Source organism: Zeugodacus cucurbitae, chromosome 4 (genome assembly GCF_028554725.1).
Source record: "Zeugodacus cucurbitae isolate PBARC_wt_2022May chromosome 4, idZeuCucr1.2, whole genome shotgun sequence".
Taxonomy (NCBI): Eukaryota; Metazoa; Arthropoda; class Insecta; order Diptera; family Tephritidae; genus Zeugodacus; species Zeugodacus cucurbitae.
In genome coordinates, this window is record NC_071669.1 from 62,108,985 (window position 1) to 62,124,952 (window position 15,968).

General features: G+C 40.4%; 3 protein-coding genes across 10 annotated transcripts; 1 reads left to right on the forward strand and 2 right to left on the reverse strand.

Moving 5' to 3' along the window:
• Window positions 1-519: 519 nt before the first annotated feature.
• On the forward strand, window positions 520-5,389 carry LOC105212493 (uncharacterized). Of its 2 annotated transcripts, none has more exons than XM_011184497.3 (3): window positions 520-880; window positions 941-1,822; window positions 2,852-5,389. In XM_011184497.3, the coding sequence occupies exons 2-3, from the start codon at window positions 1,685-1,687 to the stop codon at window positions 4,835-4,837; spliced, it is 2,124 nt and encodes a 707-aa protein (XP_011182799.2). In that variant the 5' UTR covers window positions 520-880; window positions 941-1,684; the 3' UTR covers window positions 4,838-5,389. The 2 variants fall into 2 exon arrangements, with proteins under 2 accessions (XP_011182799.2, XP_011182800.2); XM_011184498.3 differs by having other exon boundaries at window positions 944-1,822.
• A 1,759-nt stretch (window positions 5,390-7,148) lies between these two features.
• Tars_0 (uncharacterized) lies at window positions 7,149-12,579 on the reverse strand. 3 transcript variants are annotated; one of them, XM_054228571.1, is made up of 4 exons: window positions 12,451-12,579; window positions 9,360-9,450; window positions 8,951-9,124; window positions 7,149-8,641 (listed from the first exon to the last, which is right to left on the reverse strand). In XM_054228571.1, the coding sequence occupies exons 2-4, from the start codon at window positions 9,366-9,368 to the stop codon at window positions 7,364-7,366; spliced, it is 1,461 nt and encodes a 486-aa protein (XP_054084546.1). In that variant the 5' UTR covers window positions 9,369-9,450; window positions 12,451-12,579; the 3' UTR covers window positions 7,149-7,363. The 3 variants fall into 3 exon arrangements, with proteins under 3 accessions (XP_054084546.1, XP_011182802.2, XP_011182801.2); XM_011184500.3 differs by lacking the exon at window positions 12,451-12,579 and adding an exon at window positions 9,814-10,174; XM_011184499.3 differs by lacking the exon at window positions 12,451-12,579 and adding an exon at window positions 9,616-9,802.
• Window positions 12,580-12,872: 293 nt separating this feature from the next.
• LOC105220534 (uncharacterized) lies at window positions 12,873-15,915 on the reverse strand. Of its 5 annotated transcripts, none has more exons than XM_029045868.2 (3): window positions 15,464-15,915; window positions 14,453-14,964; window positions 12,873-14,366 (listed from the first exon to the last, which is right to left on the reverse strand). In XM_029045868.2, exons 2-3 carry the CDS (start codon window positions 14,897-14,899, stop codon window positions 13,080-13,082), a joined length of 1,734 nt encoding a protein of 577 aa, XP_028901701.2. In that variant the 5' UTR covers window positions 14,900-14,964; window positions 15,464-15,915; the 3' UTR covers window positions 12,873-13,079. The 5 variants fall into 5 exon arrangements, with proteins under 5 accessions (XP_028901701.2, XP_028901698.2, XP_054084544.1 ...); XM_029045865.2 differs by having other exon boundaries at window positions 14,453-15,048; XM_054228569.1 differs by having other exon boundaries at window positions 14,453-15,064.
• Between the last annotated feature and the right edge of the window lie 53 nt (window positions 15,916-15,968).

Sequence of the window (15,968 nt, forward strand, 5' to 3'; positions counted from 1 at the left end):
ATTTGAAATATATATTATTTAATTATATTAATATTCGAATATTACTTAATTAAATTTTAAATCAAAACTACTAATTATTTTCAAATTGGACCAACCTGTCTTCATCCTTTTCCTTACAGGGAAAGTTGAAATAATGCTGTCCGCCCTCGCATCCAACCACACACTTCCTAACTTTAGGCATTTTTGCTGAAAATATACGTACACTTTATTATACACTATAAACAAACTAAATAATATATTTCACTACCGTTTCTTTTGTAATATTATATAGTAGCGTTTCAGTAATACCGACGTTTGACTTTTTAAATAATTGTATAAAAGCTTCTTTCAACGTCAAGTGAACTTTCGCACTGATTTTCTCAATAGTTTTAGCGGGATTATTTCTGGCATCCCGCCTTTTCTGACATAAGCTGTCAAAAATTCCTTCAACTCGCATTGCTACCAACTTAAAATGAGAGATCAGGGAATTCGGTTTGAGGAAAAATGAGAGAGTTTCGTATCATGTCATCTTTGATCTGGTTGAAAAGCTGCTGCTACACCGTACATTTACTACGAATTGTGCGTTCGCAAGAGCAACCCACCCGCCTCCGCCGCCGCCCTACTGTCAGACAGCAACAAACTGTGAAAACAAAGCAAAACAGCAGTGTACTAAGCAAATACACACGTTTCAATTTACATACATATGCTTGTGTGTAGACAAACGCAGCGTACAAGGGAGGAAAGCATATTTGGAATAGCATTTTAAGCGCATTGTGTTTTGTCCTAACGTTGCGGATTGGTTTTTGGATTTGTTGCAGTGCAAAGCTAGAAGAAGTGCATATTCATAAATTCACAGCATATTAAGCAAGTGCATTGAACGTAAATATATGTATATGCGAGTGTAAGTGTGTTTGTGTGTGCATTTGAAGAAAGCAAAATAAATTGAATTTGTATATTACAGAAGTGCGAAGACCAATTGTGACGACAATTGTACGACAAAGCGACTCAACAACAACAACAACAACAATATAATAATAAAACAGCAGCGACAACAATTGTAATAATAAAAACAACAACACCGCTGTCACTTGCAGCACCAGCGGTGCCGCACCGAAAAAAAAAAATACAAAAACAAAAGCGATAACGTTGCAAAAGTACTCGACTCACTCACGGTGTAAGCATACAAACAGTCACAACGACGTCTACAACGGTGTCAGCCGCTACGGCGTTCGCATCGGATACGCCGAAGCAACAACAACAAAATTTGCGACGTCGTCGTCGTCGCATAGTCGAACCGTCGCTAGTGAATACAACCACAACAACGATTAGTCGTGTCGGCCGACGCGTGCGCCTGCCCGTGCACCTCGCCACATCGGTGACGTCGAGCGCGGCTATAAGAGCGGCCACTGTGTCATCATCCGCCGCCACCACCGCTGCGCTGGGTCCGAAGAAATTGCGAAGTTTGCGAAAATTATTGCCGCGCAGCAGAAGAAAACCTCTTCATGTGCGCAGCGCAAGCGGCGGTAGTAGCGCTCAACAACAACAACAACAGCAAGCAGCAGAAATTGCTGCTGAACCGCAGCAACAGCAACAAAATCATATTACTATCAATAGGCATAGTGCTCAGCATAGCGTTGACAGCAATTCGAAAAGCAATAACAATAACAATAACAATACAAACTCAGTACAACACAACGAAAACGCGATGAAAGTGAAGGAGCGCGAAAAATTAACGGTGGTTAAGAATGCATTTGCAGCGGAGGAGTTGGATGATAGCGACGATGACGACGACGACGACGACGTAGGCAATGAAGAATGCGCCGATGCGTTTAAGTCTGAGAATGTAAGTGATTGAAGCGCTTTAATTTTGGAACTTATATGTACATATGATGATTTTGGATGGCCATGTTTGACTGTCTTGTGGTGTTGTTAGAACCTGTGTTCAGAAACTTTTCTTAAAAAATTTTAGTTCGAGATAGGCGTCCACATATCTAAATATTCGTTATAAGAAGAGGCCAGTGAAGGTGTATAGGCCGTAGCCGTCTTAACTTATTTAGTAATTGGTCGAAGCAACGAATTGGTTTCAGCACGTCTCCTTATATCGTGAATTCCTTTGGAATCATAAGTATTGATTCGAATGTTTTCTTCTTGATATATTTCATGTATGATCATACCAGAATTAGATCCGACAGTTTACCGATTTCTGATTTTGAAAGCAAGTATAAAGTTCATTCTTCATCTTGTTCGAGCAGTTTAGAAGACACTACCCGCTTACATAGCAGTATTGGTTAAAGCTTATTAATTAGACTACCGTTATATGGGATGTGATTGTGGCTATCCCAGGATTTGATCCATATTGAATGGGAAGTGCAGAAGAACAGAGAATAAATGGGTCATTAAGTGGTGTAAAAACACTAAGGCACCCTGTATAATGTTTGAAGTAGTATATCTTGGAACTCTTAGTCTATAAATGACTAAGCTGATGTCTAAAAATTAAAAACTAATTAATCATATACATATTTACATACATATGTTTATGTACATAGGCATTTTATAAAAGTATATTTCTATACACCTTTCAATTAGATGACTCGCGAGAAAAATAAAGTCTGCAACATTAAATGAGGCGTGTCAGCCAAAAATCTTTATATACATTTAATGACGTAATTTGTTTACATACATACATATGTAGACTCATAGATGTTCGTATAACAAATAATTACTCAAGATCATACCACCAGCCACTTATATACAAATACACGCATACATATGTATGTATATATTATATTTTTCTTTACTTCAAACACTTTTCACGAATGACAAAATCTTCACACACACACACTCACCTACTTTTCTCTCTGCTGCTTTACAGAACCCCCCACCAGCGCTGGCACAACCGTTCCACGAGAAAATGCTCTACGACACACGTATACGTCGGAAAAATGTATTGGCGCTCAACGAGAAAGTGGCCGCCATACGCGAGTACGAAAAGTCGCCGGTGTACAAGCGTGTCGGACGCATGTTTCACTGCAGTCCCGATCAGATCAAGCGTATAGTGCAGCAAAAAGACAGCATACTCGAAGCTTGGGAGCAGCGTACGCGTCGCTGTCATGACGCCAAAACGCTCGAAATGAAGGTGGTGCGTGTCTCGATGTTGGGCAAAGCGGTCTTTGATTGGTTGCGCCGCATGATTTACTATCAGGACATACAGATAACGGACGGACTCATACAGAAGACGGCGTTGCAGTTTAAGAGTGCAATGGGTTTGCAGAATTTCTTTCCCCACCAGGATTGGTGTGATAAATTTCGACAGACCTATAAAATACATACGACCGACAGTAAACTACTGAATATTGGCTATACACAGGGCCACTCTGTGCAAATTAAGGATGTCATGAAGGATGTGCTCAACGAGTGTACACCGGATGCGGGGAACAAAACGCAAACAGTCGATGAGGAAGACGACGGCGATGATGTGGAGGAGATTAAGGAGGAGTGTAATAATACAGAGAATACGAAGACACACGCGGATGATGTTGAACAGGAAGTGGCGGCAAAGCGTAGACAACAACATAAAGCTGGTGCCGGCACACAGAGCGCTAAAAGCAATGTTGCTGGCAACATGGCACAACCAACTGGCAGCACACTGAATGCAACTGGTAATCCAATTGTGAAACGCATAAATATCACAAATCCCAACGGAAATTTAGCAAATAATCAATTAGCCGCCAATTTACAAAACAAGCGGTCCGCGTCACCAGCCGTGCACAACCTTGCCGCGCCACAATTGACACCTTTCCGTCAATTGGTCGCATTGCCATTGCAAGGCAACGTCGCCGGCATGCCACAGAAGGTGCTGGTTGCCACACCCATAACGCCAGCTGGTCAAATGCCCGGCGCCAAGCCAATGACAATGACAATCATACCGCTGGCGACCATAGCACAATCGCAGAGCATGCAAGCGGCTTCAGCCACTGCAACAGCTGCAGCGGCAACTGCCACACCGACTGCTGCGCTGGCAACAACAACAGCAACTGCTGCCACACCTGCTACGGATGCGGAGAAATCGAATGTGCCACCGCCGATGCTTGATATTAAGAAGGAAATCAAACAGGAGCCCGTCGAAATAAAGCAGGAATATATTTCCGACGCTGAGGAAGACGACGCAGTCGATCAGGAACAACAGCAAAGTGAAGCGGCGATGAAAACAAGTGCCGCGTTACAACAGACTGCCATAAACAATGATACTACCAACGCATTTACAACGGATGGTGATACATCCTCGAGTGGTAGCATGGATGTTGAGGAGCGTGCCAGCGCGCGAGAGACCGCCGATGATGAAAATATAGCTTTAGCCAATTTGCGGCGTCTCATACAGACGCAAGGCAAAATTGTGGCCACCTCAACAACAGCAGCAACCGTCGTACGTCCAACGGCAACATCAACCATACCGCCTTTGGCACCGAAACCCATTTTACTACCCGCTACACTGGCCGCCTGCACGTCGACCATGTCGACTGAGCGTCAAAGCTTGCCCACATCGACGACTGCCATTACTTGCATACCCGCCGCCAATATATCAGCTATGAACCGTTCCTTATGCTTTACGCCACCCTTGCCACCTTTAACAAAAGCGCCGGATGCCGTTATAAATCGTTTGGCGAACAAACGCAAACACGCGTCTAGCAATATGCCCATGCTGCCGCCCATCAAATCCTGTTCGGAGGCTCGTAAATATCTCAAACTCTTGGAAGATTTCGCGCTGGTTAAAGAGAACTTTAGACTGATCGGTTTGATCACACGTGCCGATGAAGTTCTGCGGGAGCTCGATGGTGACGACGACGTCGATGTGGATTGAGTTGCATACGAGTACGAGTATAATATGAATTACAAAATATAATACTTATGAAACTAATATTTGTATACAAAATACTTCTAATTTAGAATTAATACACACATACTTACACCTATGTATGTGGTTGTATATACCATATATGTATAGTATGTAAGCGTATAGCTTTTTCTATGAATACCAAAGCCGGTAATTGTTACCATAGTTTGTAAGTGAAGTGAGGAAAACATATGTACATGCTTGGGTGTGTACATATACCCTATATACAAAGCCATTTATTTCAATATATACACTTTTCTAAGTAGAAGAGTTCTAGAGAAAGATATTTGTAGTTATATAGTTACTATATTGCAGACATACACATGTATTGGAATTAGATATTTTTGTTTTTGTTCATCTTTTTTATGAAATACTTTATTTTTCAACTGAATTTAACTGTACTGTATTTAATTTTTTATTCACAAAAAATATGTATAAAAATATATATTTATGCAAAGAAGCTACTGATTCAACTAAAAATAAAATAAAAAGAATGAAATGATAGTCGAGTACTAAGAATTTATTGCACACAATAAAAGAGACAAAAGGAAAACAACAATCAAAATTTGATTTGTTCACTAAGCGGCCAAGTCTAATTGCCATATTGGAACGAATTCCTTTGGATAATTACCATTCCAATGCAGAATCACTCTTGCCAACGGGTGCTACTATGGACTGAGTAGGGAATTGAAAAGTAAAGTCCTCTCCCGACGAGCAAAAACCAAACTCTACAATTCCCTCATCATTCTCGTCCTACTTTTTCTCCTTTATATGGTGGACGATGTCAACATCCGATGAGACGGCATTAGGAGTTTTCGAGAGAAAGGTTTTGCAGAAGATTTACGACTTGTCCATAAATATTGGCAACGGCGTATACCGGATACGATGTAATGATGAGCTGTATGTGTTATTCGACGACATAGACATAGTTCAGCGAATAAAAAGACGGTGGCTACGCTGGCTGGGTCATGTTGTTCGAATGGACGAAAGTGCTCCAGCTCTGAAAATGTTCAATGCAGTAGAGGATGACCTCCACTCCGATGGAAGGACTAGGTGGAGAAGGACCTTGCTTCGCTTGGTATAACCAATTGGCGCCTAACTGCCAAAAGGAGAGATGCATGGCGCGCTGTTTTGGACTCGGCTATAACCACGAAAGCGGTGTTTACGCCAGTCAAGAAGAAGAAGAATTATCAAAAGAGGTGTCCGCTTATGAAAGTGTCATTTGTTCTAAAAATTATACTTGGTGCATGCAGAAATGTCCGCTCAAGGAAGGTGTCCGTTAGGAGAGGTTTCTCTGATATGGTTATTTGTATGTGGGATTTTGGATATACATATGTTGGTTTATTTTTGAAAACGCTATGTAAAGAGTATTAAGGTAACAAGATGACTATATATTGAGACTTTTAACTGCTGTTAAACGACTATTCATCCCTGGTGTAAAATATGCAGCATTTTAGTTCCAACAAAATATCTAATACAATATTCAATCAAGTATTCATTCGTTATTACATTTTACTTATTGTCACACACCTACAAATGCGGCTATTTCCTTCTGTGGTCTAATAAGCGGAAAATTCAGCTCTAAAATCACACTGCCAAGAACCTCTACAACTATTCCACCCATATATACTTTATATGTATACACTGTATATAAGTGCATAAATAGATTGCTACATATGAACATTATCAACATCTCCTTTTAGCGTGACCTGAGGCGCCAATGCGCATGTCTGCCCACTGAGTTAAAGCGTCTGCCAGCGATGACTAGTTCAATTAAATGAATAGTACATTGCTTCATAGTTATAAATATACTCACATCAAAACGTTTATATGCAAAAGGTAATGCGCACATTCACTCTCCACGCTCTGCCTCGCGGAAAACCTTAAACAACGCGCTCTCATCTCAGAAATTGGTCTCTCTGCGTGGCGGCATTCTGACTGCATTGTATTATCGCAAAAAAGCTGGCAATTATTTTTAGAACAAGCATGCAAACACGCCAATCTGCGTTCCAACTTCTGTGAGTCAATAAATTGTATATTTACAATTACTTATTACCGTCGTTACTGCACACACAATCGCTCTTCCAGAGTAGTGAAATGTAAAATTTTATCAATTCATATGGAAGCATGTGTGGGCAGCGAAAAAAATGTTGATAAGACCCTTCGGCGATCCGTAGAAATTATGAGATTGCAGTGCATTTCAACTTACGCTCACGTAAAGAGCCCAAAAATCATCGACAAAGCGTAAATAAGAGAGTTCGCTAATGTATTACAAAATGTTTTCTACAACGCTTAACTGTATACAGTTATATATTGTACATATATTCATTAAATTCATTGAAGGGCATATGCAGTTTAATATTATTTGTATAATAAACTATTATTACTTAATGCCTAGTATATCTAGAGAGAGAGCTTCAATCTACATATTTACATACTCTCTTATGCGTAAGTGTACTTTAATTCTTAAATGTATTATTTCAAACACTTTAATTATGCACTAAACACACGCTTTTGTGCAGTACTGCGTTTCGCGCCCTTCTCGAAGACCCGCGCTAATTGTATAAGTAAATTTATTGCCTCAAAATCTTCTTCTTGCGTCGCAAAATCCTCTAAAGGGCACAAATTGCGTAAAGCCTCCGTATATGTGGCCACTGTATCACTCTTAAAGCGCTTACTATTTGACGCGACAGCGTCTGCTGGTTTTGCTGTTGTTGTCGCTGAGTGCATACGTTTCCCACCACCACCACCACCTACCAACGTGGCGTTCGTGCTTGTACCACTTGTCACGGTCAAAGGTGACAGCAATGGTGGACTTCTGCTACGACTGCGACTGCGTCGCTCTAGCTTAATCTGCACTTCAGACATCAATGGTGGTTCCGTCGCTATGTGTGCTTGTGACGCAGTGTTGTTGCTTGCTGTGGTAGTACGTGGAAAATTGAACGTCTCACTTTCTTCAGTGCCGTAAATGTTGTTGGCGCCGGCTGTTGCAAATCCATTGAAATCCTCTTCATCGTTATCAGCCGGTTCTAAATACATGCCGGTAAAGTCGTCAATTTCATTCACCACAGGCACATCATCGTTCAGCTCAGACATCGTATCGGATGCGACACCACCATCAGCATCAGCATTACCTCCACCACTGCTGGCCCACTCATCGTCTGAATCCTCCTCGTCGTATAGTTTAGAGCTCTCCTTCTTCGACAGCGGCTTGGGCAATTTACCTATCAGCGACTTAGCTTTCGCCACCATACGCGTACAGTATTCGATTAGGTCCTTATTGTCCAACGAACGTGGCGGCACACCGCATATAATCAGCGCGTCCAAATAGTCCCACTCCACATTGTATACCTTCTTGAAATCGGCCAACCATGCTTTATTCGGATGAAACTGTTCGATTTGCAGGATGTCGCGTAGCTTGAGCGCACGCTGACGCAGAACGGCATCGTTTAGCGTCACGCTGCGGTGATAGTGGGCGCGTCGTACGAATTCGTATGTGACATTGCCGAGAAAGTTGATTTTCTTGTTGCGCGCAAATTCCGGCATATCCTTGTGTGTAACGGTCTGGCATTCGCCATAGTAGCGCAATATGTCGTCACGATTGGCGATAACGTTACGTATTTGCTCCCAACTGCATTTGAATACGGACGCTACACGTTGGTACACCGGCTTCTCTTGATACAGACGTATGGCCAGTACGCGCTCCTCCAAATTGAGCACCTTACGCGGTTTGTTTTTCATTATGGCACGTTCGCGTTCATAGCGTGTGGGCTGTAAGATGGAATGCCAGTGGGTAAATTAATATTTCTTGGTATATGTTTGTAACAAAACTTAATATTTTGACTTTTTCAAAAGCAAACGCTTTTGAGTTATGTAATTTTGAAAAAATATACACTATTAGTATTTTAAATTGGTAAAAATACATAACCACAAAATATCTTTTTATATCTATAATATTTAATAAGACAATTTTGAAATTTTCACCGTTATAACAGCCTGTTCTTCAGAAATTATCACAAATAAATAATAATAAATTAATTACAAGTAATATTACTTAAAATACATTTCACACACTCTTACATTGTATTGATTATGGATGACCTGTTTTGTTTGCTTGGGGGGCAGCGATTTCCGTGCGCCCTTACTTGTTAACTTTTTGACAGGCATTTGCTCCTCAATTAATTTGTCAATATTATAACTTTTATTTCGTCTTTCCTTTAGAAAATATGGTCCTACAGCTGATGATTCTTCCATCTACAACAAAAAATTAAAAAATATAATAAAATAAAAAAGTGATAATGAACGGAGTTCTATAGTGTTCTGTAAGTGCCAGACATTCCGTCAAAAAGCAATAAAAAATTTACGACCAATAGACCTACTCATATGAACAACTCTTGAAGCACTTCGAAAACCTGCTCATTACGTTAGAACGATTAAACGTAGATAAGAATGATTGAGAATAATAAATACATACTTCGTATGTACTCACCTTTTTCATAACCAAAATTGTGAACCCGAATGCAGAAGTGCAGAACCGCAATTTGTACTGCTCCCAAACTCCAACACTCTAGTTAGCTTGTCTGCATTTAAATTGAAAAAAAAAAAACGAAAACAAAGTCAAAATGAAATCAAATAAAGCCGACACAACAACACAAATAAAGACAAAAACAAACGCGAAAAATGCGCTCGTCACTTCCACGATACTTCAATGTGGAAATTCATTGCGAGCGCACACGCATACACACCACCATTAACCGTCTGGCAAAAGCAAAAGCAAAGTCACAAACGCACGCGTTATTAAAAATACAAATAAAAAGTATTCATTAAACACACAACAACAACAGCAAAGCTAAAGCCGGCAAACTGTTGCAAAATCAGACCAAACACGTGAAATTTACAAGGAACCCGACGAGCGACTGAGCGCCGTACACCACAAAACACACCGAACAAGCTCCACAACGTAAAACCTCGTGGTACCCCAAACATGTGTGGCGTCGTCACCGAAGAGCGGCACCAACACGTCGACACTACACAAAAGACCAGTGAAGTGTATAGCAAAAGAGACAGCTGAGTGAGTCCAAGCCTCGGGTACAGAGCTCAACCGGGCTACGGCCGAATAGCGTGCAAAATACAAAATTATGGACGTGAACACACATTCAGCATGTTCACTGTTTAGACGTTAGTACGCCACGCCGATATGTTGTGTTGTGAGAAAAGACCTCGTAATTGTGTCTGGGCAACACCAGATACGCGGTCCCAATGCAAGCTCTGTCGAAGCAAAAATATGCCCACAGACAAACGACACTTTTACATTCGAACAAGCATGCAAATGATTGTTTGTATGTAGGTACATATGAGCAAAACGAGAATGCATGTGTGCAATTGCATATTCGGTATTTACATACGATAAAACAAAAGCGTGATGAGGTCTTCTCCAGTTCAGGTAGCAGCGGCTATGTGCAATCATTCGAGGTCGCACAAAAGTCTTTGCTTTAATTGCGAACTTCACTCGCTATCCTGATGATTTGTTGTTAGATGCATTTGTCACAACTTGATCTCGCTAATAGTTATTCGCGACTCTCTTTCAAGGTGTTCGTTTTGGTCAGTTTTATTTGTTGTTTTTGCTATTATGACGGCGCCTTAAAAGTGAAAACTCCGCAATATGTTAATAAACAAATCTCGGTAGACTTTCACAAGTAGAGGGTTGCCTACCAGGTAATCGTGGCTCTCAACTCTCTTTACTACACTCCTTACATGTTCATATGTATATATACATATATGTAGCGGAACTGCGCTGCTATGGCAAGCAGAGCTTTTCAAGCACAATTCTCATTCCACAGATTTGTAATGAAGTTTTTGCTTTGTATCGAATGAAAGTATTCAAAAGATTTTTCAAAAATAATTACGTAACTGCTGAAGGTCACAGAGGACATAAAAGTATATTTTGCAAATAAAAATTAACCACTTTAATAGAAAACTCAATAATTAATGTAAAAGAATATTAATTAACACTGTTTATGCTCTCTCCTGTCATTTTTTCATCAAGGTCATTTGAAGATAGCCTCACCAAAGTGCTGTCATATCGGTATAATAAGAGTATGTTAGGTCTATGGCTTTAATAAACTGTATCTCGCGTTGTATAAATGGCATCTGATTCCGCTATATGGCGTTAAAAGGATACGATTTCGTAGTTAAAAAACTTCCCAGACGGTTTTGTGATTGCTTCACTCGGTATTGTTTGAGGGACAATGACAATATGGACAGCAGCGATTTTTATAAAGACGAGGACGCAAAGCAGACGACTGAAGATTTGAGTAGTTAAACACTATTCCGGATATTGTAACAACCAATCAAGGTATTTTTTATGTCAAGATGTACCACGCTCTGGATGACTTATCCACCTGCTATAAATATCGATAAAATCAATGAAAATCGTCAAGTTCGATCGTCATTTCATACCGTTTCTATAGCTTAGTAGCTCAACATCGTATACAACTCCATTTGAAACTATTGAAGGCTGGGTGCTAAAAGAAGCTCGACATACGGGTGCCACACGAGTTAAAGAGAAAATCATATTGGACCAAATTTTGTGAAGTGAAGTGGTTCAGTAACGACAATGAAAAGTAAAAACGATTGTGGTCGAATTGCGGTGAGCCGAGACAAGCGGTGGCCCAGTCAGAATTGAAGGTTGGTATTCAAAGGGAATCATCTACAATGAGCTGCTAACCTACCACCAAACTCTTTAAACCCTTGTATGAGCTTGTACTGTTAACAATTGCTCCGTCTGAAGGAAGCAGTTGTCAAGAAACGGTCAGCTTGGTCGCTACTAGGCCACACCCATCGAAATAAGCTGATAAAAATCGACTTTTCGGTTTGTTTTAACTAAGCGTAATATTACACTCCTGATGTAGTTATGGGAATTTGCTGCTGAGACCCAAATATCCAGTCCCTAGCAGAATATTAATTTGGGTTTGTTACTTGGATCCATCTTTCAATGCTTTAAGTTAGGTTATGGTTTATTCATTTGTGGAAAGAACCGCTTCTTCGAAAGAAAAATTTAAACAAATTAAAAGTGCATATTTCTATAGGTATGACCGTATTGCCGAATTAAAATTCATTTCAAGTGCGGACCTAATTTTGAACCATAAAATGAAAGCTCAAGAAATGTTTAAATTTTGAACATTTGTGGCCTATTTCTATTTGAAAACAAAATTCTAATATCTTATATGATATTAAATTCTTGTTGTATTCAATTAAGTTTTCATCCATTTATACATTTTACTTATGGTCTCACACCTACATATGTATATGTATGATATTTCCTTCTGATAAGCAGATTAGCTCTAAAATCACACTGCCAATAACCTATACAACTATTCCACCTATTATAGTACATGTACATGCAATGTATATATGAAAGTGCATAAATAGATTCATACATATGAACATTATCAACATCTTCTTGTAGCGTGACCTGAGCGCCAATGCGCATGTCTGCCCACTGAGTTAAAGCGTCTGCCAGCGATGACTAGTTCAATTAAATGAATAGTACATTGCTTCATAGTTATAAATATACTCACATCAAAACGTTTGTATGCAAAAGGCAATGCGCACATTCACTCTCCACGCTCTGCCTCGGGGAAAACCTTAAACAACGCGCTCTCATCACTGCAATTGGCCTCTCTGCGAGGCGGCATTGATGGCAATTATATTTAGAACAAGCATGCAAACACGCCAATCTGCGTTCCAACTTCTGTGAGTCAATAAATAGTATATTTACAATTACTTATTACCGTCGTTACTGCACAAACAATCGCTCTTCCAGAGTAGTGAAATGTAAAATTTTATCAATTCATATGGAAGCATGTGTGGGCAGCGAAAAAAAATGTCGATAAGACCCTTTGGCGATCCGTAGAAATTATGAGATTGCAGTGCATTCCAACTTACGCTCACGTAAAGAGTCCAAAAATCAGCGACAAAGCGCAAATAAGAGAGTTTGCTGATACTTTACAAAATTTATTCTACACCGCTTAACCTTATAGTACTTATTATATGTACATATATTAATTAAATTAATTGAAGGGCATTAAATTTGTATTGTTATTCAAAATTAAACTATTATTACTTCAATCTTACATATGTATTTACATACTCTCTTCTCCGTACGTGTTCTTACATACATACATACACAACTGTATAATCTCAGGCTCTATGCACTAAACATCCGCCTTCGTGTAGTGCAGCGCTTCTCTAAGACCCGCGCCAATTGCATAAGTAAATTGATTGCCTCGAAATCTTCTTCTTGTGTCGCATATTCTTCTAAAGTGCACAAATTGTGTAAAGCCTCCGTATATGTGACCACTGTATCACTTTTGAAGCGCTTATTATTTGACTCGACATCGTCTACTGGTTTTGGTGTTGTAGTCTCCGAGTGCTTACGTTTCACACCACCACCACCACCCACCGTCGTGGCGTTCGTGCTTATACCACTTGTCACGTTCAAAGGTGACAGTAATGGCGGGCTTCTGCTACGACTGCGACTGCGTCGCTCCTCCTTAATTTGCACTTCTGACACCAATATTGGTTCCGTTGTTATTAGTGTTGGTGACGCAGCGTCGTTGCTTACGGTCGTATGTGTAAAATCGTATTTCTCAGTTTCTTCAGTGCCGTAAATGTCGGTGGGGCCTGCTGTTGCAAATCCATTGAAATCCTCTTCATCGTTATCAGCCGGGTCTAAATACATGCCGGTAAAGTCGTCAATTTCATTCACCACAGGCACATCATCATCCAGCTGAACGGACATCGTATCAGATCCCTTGTCATCGAAACTAACCTCACTACCATCACCGCCACCATCACCACCACTGCTGGCCGCCCACTCATCCTCAGAATCGTCTTCGTCGTAGCGTTTAGAGCCCTCCTTTCTCGCCTGTGATTTGGGCAATTTATCTATCAGCGACTTAGCTTTCGCCACCATACGCGTACAGTATTCGATTAAGTCCTTATTGTCCAACGAACGTGGCGGCACACCGCATATAATCAGCGCGTCCAAATTGTCCCACTCCACATTGTAGGCCTTCTTGAAATCGGCCAACCATTCTTTATTCGGATGAAACTGTTCGATTTGTAGGATGTCGCGTAGCTTGAGCGCACGCTGTCGCAAAGCGACATCGTTAAGCGTCACGCTGCGGTGATACTGCGCGCGTCGTATGAATTCGTATGTGACATTGCCGAGAAAGTTGATTTTCTTGTTGCGCGCAATTTCTGGTGTGTCCTGGGATGTGACGGTCTGACTTTCGCCATAATGCTGCAATATATCGTCACGATTGGCGATAACGTTACGTATTTGCTCCCAACTGCATTTGAATACGGACGCCACACGTTGGTACACCGGCTTTTGATGGTACAGACGTATGGCCAGTACGCGCTCTTCCAAATTGAGCACCCTACGCGGTTTGTTCTTCAATTCGGCGCGTTCGCGTTCATAGCGTGTGGGCTGTAAGATGGCATACAAGCGTGTAAATTAATGGATTTCAGTTAGATAGAAATATTTATGTTAAAATACTTTTAGCAAAATCTTACTTTGTTTTGATTATGAATGACCTCTTTTGTTTGCTCAGAAGACAGCGTTTTCTCTGCGTCCGTATTTGATAACTTTTCGGCAGGCATTTGTTCGTTAGCAGATTTTGATGCATATTCGTGTCTTCGCATTGCCTGGCGCACAGTTTCATGAGAGAGATGCATATTGCGCTCTTCGTTAAGCTCCCGCATAAGAGCCCTAATCGAAATTGTTGGATTTTGATCCAGTTTGCGAGCCATTAAACGTTGTGTTGTATCACTTATTTTTGGTTTAGGACCGGTTCCTCGCTTTGCTTCTAGTCTGCCCTCATTTTCCGCACGATTTATCACATTATACACTGTTTTTTGCGATACAGAAAACATTTCCGATAACTCTTTGATGTTTTTGCCCAATTTGTAATTATAATACAATTGTTGGGCCATTTCCAACGTTACCCTTTTGCCCGGCATTTTAAAAATACAATTTTCGGGGTATTTTACTCGTAGATGTGGACACAGCAAAAATGAATCACCAACTAATTGACGAAATATGTTTTTTATTATCATTACACGGTGTATATGTACACACATGCAAAGGTAACTGCAAAGTACTGCACATGCTAAAGAAAGGAAAAACTAAATGTGAAAAGAGTTTATTGACACTAATAAAATGGAATGTTTTCATTCTTTGCTTGTTTCGCATGCAAACTCACTTTTCTTTGGTATAAAGAAATGCTCTATGTATGACTAATTTAAAAATTATTTAAACCGAAGTAAAATGCAACAACACACGTATATATGTACATGTCTTGCTACGCTTATTGAGAAAAGTGTGTTTATATTCAATGTGTAAACTCATTCTTGACAACACAGAGAGAAGTACAGAAGTAGCTCGTCTGTATTGCAAAGTACAAAGTCAAAAAGAGTACAAAAAAAAACACAAAAACAAAACAAATGTGCTCTCGTCACTTCCACACTATGCACTTCAAAGTGGAAATTCATTGCGAGCGCACAAACATACACACCTATACTAACCGTCTAGCAAAAGCAAAGTCAAAGTCACAAACGCACGCAATAATAAAAACACAAATAGAGAGAATTCAGTAAACACAAACACACAACAACAACAGCAAAGCTAAAGCCGGTAAACTGTCGCAAAATCAGACCAAACACGTGAAATTTACAAGAAATCCGGCGAGTGACTGAGCGCCGTACACTACAAAACAGACCGAACAAGCTCTGCAACGCAAAACTCGTGGTACCGCAGAGCGGCACCAACACGTCAACAAAAAAGACCGGTGTATAACGAAAGAGGCAGCTGAGTGAATCCAAGCCTCGGGTGCAGAGCTCAACCGGGCAATAACCGAGTAACACATTTAGTGTTTACAATATTTAGACAGCTGTTGTGTGAGCGAAAAGACGTAAGACCGCGTAATTGTGTTTGGGCATCACCAGATAGGCAGTCCCAAAGGCAAATTTCGTCGAAATTAAAATGTGCCCACAAACAATACACACATACAAATGAAGATTTGTACATTTG